The sequence below is a fragment of the Poecilia mexicana genome, unplaced genomic scaffold, assembly GCF_051168715.1.
Source record: "Poecilia mexicana isolate PSO_F unplaced genomic scaffold, ASM5116871v1 scaffold_4, whole genome shotgun sequence".
Taxonomy (NCBI): Eukaryota; Metazoa; Chordata; class Actinopteri; order Cyprinodontiformes; family Poeciliidae; genus Poecilia; species Poecilia mexicana.
In genome coordinates, this window is record NW_028263373.1 from 11752498 (window position 1) to 11758497 (window position 6000).

Genomic DNA, 6000 nt, shown 5'->3' on the forward strand with positions numbered 1-6000 from the left:
GTTGGCGCTGGTGAAGTGGGGAGGAAGAGTTCTGGTAAAATCAACTCTAAAAAGGCAGATTTCTGGTTTTCAGCTGAGCTTCTGTCTCACTCTATAAAGTGTAATTTTTAAAGTTGCTGCCAGGTTATTAATGGTTTTACCATTAGAGCACGGGGTAAATACTCCCAAAGAACCATTTTCTTTCCCCACATTAGCACTGCAGTCTTAAATCTTCTACCACTGAATTTCCAGAAAAGACGAGCCATAAAATCATCCGCAGGAGACATTTGTGCTACTGCATGTTCAGCTGTTTATCTACATGCAGTGCTGCAGCAGCTATTAGCATCTGTTGCTCATAAAACAGTCAGGAAACCTCCAGGACAAGCTCCCAGAGGACCCATCCTTTAGTTTATAAACTGACGAGCTTCAGGAAAGATGACCTGATATTATCTCCTCATGCATCTAAAATGCTGACAGCACCAAAATGTAACCGGATCTCATATAGTGGAAGGCATAATAGGTTAGCTAATCCACACATTTATGCAGATATTCATGACCATTTCTCTGTAGCTTGAATAGAAAATTTAGGAAACGTATCGCCTCTTTCTGTTTCTGTCACTTTGCACCACAAGCAGTGATGTCAGCAATGCATTTCAAAGAAACGCTAATCCTACCACTATTTTCAGTAACGAGTAATCCAACACGTTACTGTGCTTCAAATCCAGTAATCAGATTAAAGTTACTTATTCAAATCACTGTGTGCTGCTATTACTTGGAGTTTTACAGACATTTGTGGAGCACACAAAAATTATTCAAGTTTATATTTTGGACTGTTGTAAACATGAAACAATCTCCATTGTTCTATAAAATAACTTGCAATTAAGTAAGTATTGGCAAAAACAGGTGCTTACAGTAACTGATAAAGTAACTTGTAATCTAACTTAGTTACTTTCCAAATCAAGTAGTCAGTGAAGTCAATAAATTACTTTTTGAAGAGTAATCAATAATCTTATTAAAGTAACTATGCCATCACTGGCCACAAGAGCATCAAATGTATAAAAGTCTGAGCGAATGATGTAACCAGACTTTCATACAGTCTCATTGTATTTTTCTGTGTGTGTGTCACTGCATGTGTTTCCAGTCGGGAGAAAAATCCTGTAATTCATGTAGATGAACCGTCTCCCTGCACTGCAGAGAGTTTACAACAGGAGGAGGATCAGATATTTACAGAAAGAAACGTTCAACTTGACATGATCTGGGTCATGTGGCTGCTAATTGTGGAAAAAAAAAAAAATTTTAATAGAAACCTTAAGATTTCCTAGCACCGATCCTTCTGTCACATTTTAACTACTTTAGTGGAAAAAACCCCACTGATGCCTGATGGGCTTTATGTCCTTTTTTGTGCAGGCAGTTCCAGGGCCACACAGACGGAGCGAGCTGCATCGACATCTCCAATGATGGCACCAAGCTCTGGACGGGAGGGCTGGACAACACGGTCCGCTGCTGGGACCTGAGAGAGGGCCGGCAGCTGCAGCAGCACGACTTCACCTCACAGGTACTCAGTCAGGACTCTTGCTAGCTGAAGTTAGCATCCTATAAATGACACAAAAAATAAAAACAATCACCCTCCCTGTGCGCCCCAGATCTTCTCCCTGGGTTACTGTCCCACAGGCGAGTGGCTGGCTGTGGGGATGGAGAGCAGCAACGTGGAAGTGCTGCACGTCTCCAAACCCGACAAGTACCAGCTGCACCTCCACGAGAGCTGCGTCCTCTCCCTCAAGTTCGCATACTGCGGTACGCGCACGCACATTGAAAACCTGCATTGACTATGTAGCACTACTTTAGGGTATTTAATCACAGGGAGCTAAAATCCCATTTTACTGCCGGTTGGAACCATCCGTAGCTCCTCCCCCTGCCCCATGGGGCTTTATCTGCTGACAGCAGTGTGTGTTTTGTCCTGTAGGTAAATGGTTCGTGAGCACGGGGAAAGATAACCTCCTGAACGCCTGGCGGACGCCCTACGGATCCAGCATATTCCAGGTAGAATCTGTTTTATTTTCACACAGGACACAATAGATTTGACTCAACAAACCTGAGAGCTTCAGTTTCTCTTTAAACCTTGTAGTTTGTAAAGCTTCCTCTTCCTCTTCGTCTCTCCGCACAGTCTAAGGAGTCTTCATCAGTTCTCAGCTGTGACATCTCACCTGATGACCAGTTCATCGTCACCGGCTCTGGGGACAAGAAGGCCACAGTCTATGAAGTCATTTACTGATCTCTGATTGGCTCCTCACTGAAAGCTAACGATCCCCGGGGGGAGGAGGGGGCCAAGTCGAGGCCCCCCCCTCACCCCTCCCTGCACCAGTGACTGTACAGGGTGTCGGCGGTGTGTGAAGAGCAAGAGACACTCAACTCGTACTTCGTCGTTTTGTTCGCGTTTGTGAGAAATGAGCGAGAGAGAGAGAGAGAGAAGCAAGGAGACGCAAAGTCACATCTCTGGAAAATAAACTTTGGTGTTTAATGCTCTGAGAAAGCTGGTTAGTCTATAGCTACGCTAAAGTGGGATTCCTCCAAAGAACTTTTCTTTTTTTTTGTTCTTTTTTTAAAAAAAAAAACAAACAAAATAAAACCTCTGTAGTGCAAAAGAAGTTAGAAGAAAACATTTCTTTTTTTCTCTTTTTTTTTTCCCCTTTTGGATTAATTGCAAACAGTTGAACTGATTTGAATGGAGGAGGTTTAATTAGAGCTGTCCTGACGGGGGTCCAAGCCGGAGTCATCCGGCCCTGTGTGAGTTCTGATCGGCACACAGCACATGTCGGGGTGCTCTACTGACGTTCCAGATACTTTTTGCTTTTCCTTTTTTTTTATTTTTTATTTCAGCATCATGATTGTAACATTTTTTTTCATGTATACGTGACAGAACAGGGCTTAGTTGGTTTCCTTTGAAACATCCAGAGAATCGGACTGTTTTCATTCATTTAAAATTGGGGAAAACGATCTCGAATACAAAGACTTGGAAGTCGGTTCAAACTACACGTTCTCTTGTGGTTCAGGGTAAGCGCGTCTTTCATTCAGTATTTCATGTTCTTTCGTTGTATTTGTTAGGGCACATACAGATGGACTGGCCTGTATTTTCATAGCTACCATTCTGATCCATGAACATGTAAATAAAGGTCTCTAAAGGCAAAGGAGATTGTCCTCTGACTTCATGTTGCTTTTAGAACATCGATTTGAGCATCTGCTTCTGAAAATCCAACAGTGTCCTGCTTTTTTTTGTTTGTTTTCTTGACCTTTGCCTGTGTGTGTGTGTGTGTGTGTGTGTGTGTGTGTGTGTGTGTGTGTGTGTGTGTGTGTGTGCGTGTGTGCGTGCGTGCGTGCGTGCGTGTGTGTGTGTGCGCGCTTGTGATGGAAGAAATTAAAATAATCGCACACTAGCACAAGTTTTCCAAGTCAGGCTTTTGGCAGATTTCATCTGGATGTTTCAAACTGTGCAAAGAAGGAAAAAAAAAATGGAAGCATTTGTTGCCTATTTGTTCAAACCCTAGCAGCCAGAACAGCATGTTCTCACAGCATGGTGTCAGAAAGTATCTTAGAAATATTTAGATGAGAAATGAAGGCTGCTGAAGGTGAACGCGCGCTGCCTCCTCTCTCCTGTGATGACTGCGCTTCTCTCATTCAGAGGGATCTCCGAGTTTATCGACTGTCTGGAGGATCAGAGGTGAGGTGGGCGGGGGAGGGGAGGAATTGTCTTGGGATTTAAACACACAGCATGAACTATCGTTCGTGGCGCTGCCGCTGTAAGATCTCAGACTTTCACGGTGAGGCTTGTGTTTAGAGTGTGTGTTGGATCTGAACTCGTTATGATGATGCTCCAGAGGACGCTTTTCAGTGATCATGGAGAATGTTCCGCTGAGATGCTTTAAATGTTCCCGACGACATCATGGCCCGAAACAATCAGATTGATCGTGATGAATCGATTATTGTAATGACTGTCGACCAGTAATTGATTAATTGTTAACTGGAGCATATAGAGTGTAAACCATGCCATTTGCTGAAGGAACACCACGCTCAGCAGTGTTATGGCACAGAGAATATGTACTTTTGTGTACAAGATGAAAAACCTTTGCAAATGCATTCTACCCTGAACTACGTAGGTTTAGTTCAACCTGGTTCAAATTCTGCACTAAGTGAAAATAAGCCAAACCACAGCTGTGAGGCTAGATATACAGATGCTGGTCATAAAATTAGAATATTGTGATAAAGTTCATTATTTTCCATAATGTCATGATAAAAATTAAATTGTCATATATTTTAGATTCATTGCTCACCAACTGAAATATTTCAGGTCTTTTATTGTTTTAATTTTGATGATTTTGGCAAACAGCTCTTGAAAACCCAAAATCCCTGTCTCAAAAAATTAGAATATTATGAAAAGGTTCTCTGAACGAGCAATAAAAATAATCATCTGAATCAACAAAGTAACTCTAAACACCTGAAAAAGATTCCTGAGGCCTTTAAAAACTCCCAGCCTGGTTCGTTACTCAAAACCGCAATCATGGGTCAGACTGCTGACCTGACTGCTGTCCAGAAGGCCATCACTGACATCCTCAAGCAAGAGGGTGAGAAACAGAAAGAAATTTCTGAACGAATCGGCTGTTTGCAGAGTGTTATATCAAGGCACCTCAGTGGGAAGTCAGTAGGAAGGAAAAAGTGTGGCAGAAAACGCTGCACAACGAGAAGAGGTGACCGGACCCTGAGGAAGATTGTGGAGAAGGGCCGATTCCAGACCAAATTAAATTTTCATCTCCATAAAACTTTTCAGCAGATGGAAGCATGAAGTGCTCCAAAATCTTCTGATAGCTGCTGCATTGATCCTGCCCTTGATAAAACCCAGTGGACCAACACCAGCAGCTGACATGGCACCCAGACCATCACTGACTGTGGGTACTTGACACTGGACTTCTGGCATTTTGGCATTTCCTTCTCCCCAGTCTTCCTCCAGAGTCTGGCACTTTGATTTCCGAATGACATGCAAAGTTTGCTTTCATCCGAAAAAAGTACTTTGGACCACTGAACAACAGTGGTCCAAAGTGCTGCTTCTCTGTAGCCCAGGTCAGGCGCTTCTGCCGCTGTTTCTGGTTCAAAAGTGGCTTGACCTTTGACCTGGGGAATGCGGCACCTGTAGCCCATTTCCTGCACACGCCTGTGCACAGTGGCTCTGGATGTTTCTACTCCAGACTCAGTCCACTGCTTCCCCCAAGGTCTGGAATCGGCCCTTCTCCACAATCTTCCTCAGGGTCCGGTCACCTCTTCTTGTTGTGCAGCGTTTTCTGCCACACTTTTTCCTTCCTACTGACTTCCCACTGAGGTGCCTTGATATAACACTCTGCAAACAGCCGATTCGTTCAGAAATTTCTTTCTGTTTCTCACCCTCTTGCTTGAGGATGTCAGTGATGGCCTTCTGGACAGCAGTCAGGTCAGCAGTCTGACCCATGATTGCGGTTTTGAGTAATGAACCAGGCTGGGAGTTTTTAAAGGCCTCAGGAATCTTTTTCAGGTGTTTAGAGTTACTTTGTTGATTCAGATGATTATTTTTATTGCTCGTTCAGAGAACCTTTTCATAATATTCTAATTTTTTGAGACAGGGATTTTGGGTTTTCATGAGCTGTTTGCCAAAATCATCAAAATTAAAACAATAAAAGACCTGAAATATTTCAATTGGTGTGCAATGAATCTAAAATATATGACAATTTAATTTTTATCATGACATTATGGAAAATAATGAACTTTATCACAATATTCTAATTTTATGACCAGCACCTGTATAAAGCAAATACTTGCATCGTTTTTGTCAGCAGTAATTAAGTATTTATATAAAAAAATGCTAAAGGAAACTGTTGACTCTCACGTCAGCCTGCTATTGTGCTTTAAACCCTGTTTATAACGTAAAGATTTCAGCGTGGAACAAACTGTCGACATTTTTGTTAATTATTCAATGAAAATGAAAGATTTTGACACCTGAAA

General features: G+C 42.4%; 1 protein-coding gene across 3 annotated transcripts in view; it reads left to right on the forward strand.

Annotated features, from left to right (window-relative positions):
• tle2a (TLE family member 2, transcriptional corepressor a) overlaps positions 1-3164 on the forward strand; it is a 50862-nt gene extending 47698 nt beyond the window's left edge. For all 3 annotated transcript variants that reach the window (XM_014988014.2, XM_014988015.2, XM_014988016.2), the window contains exons 17-20: positions 1387-1534; positions 1623-1773; positions 1943-2019; positions 2144-3164. In XM_014988014.2, coding sequence (XP_014843500.2) covers positions 1387-1534; positions 1623-1773; positions 1943-2019; positions 2144-2251 — 484 coding nt within the window. In that variant the 3' untranslated portion in view covers positions 2252-3164. The remainder of the gene's footprint in view (positions 1-1386; positions 1535-1622; positions 1774-1942; positions 2020-2143) is intronic.
• Positions 3165-6000: the final 2836 nt, after the last annotated feature.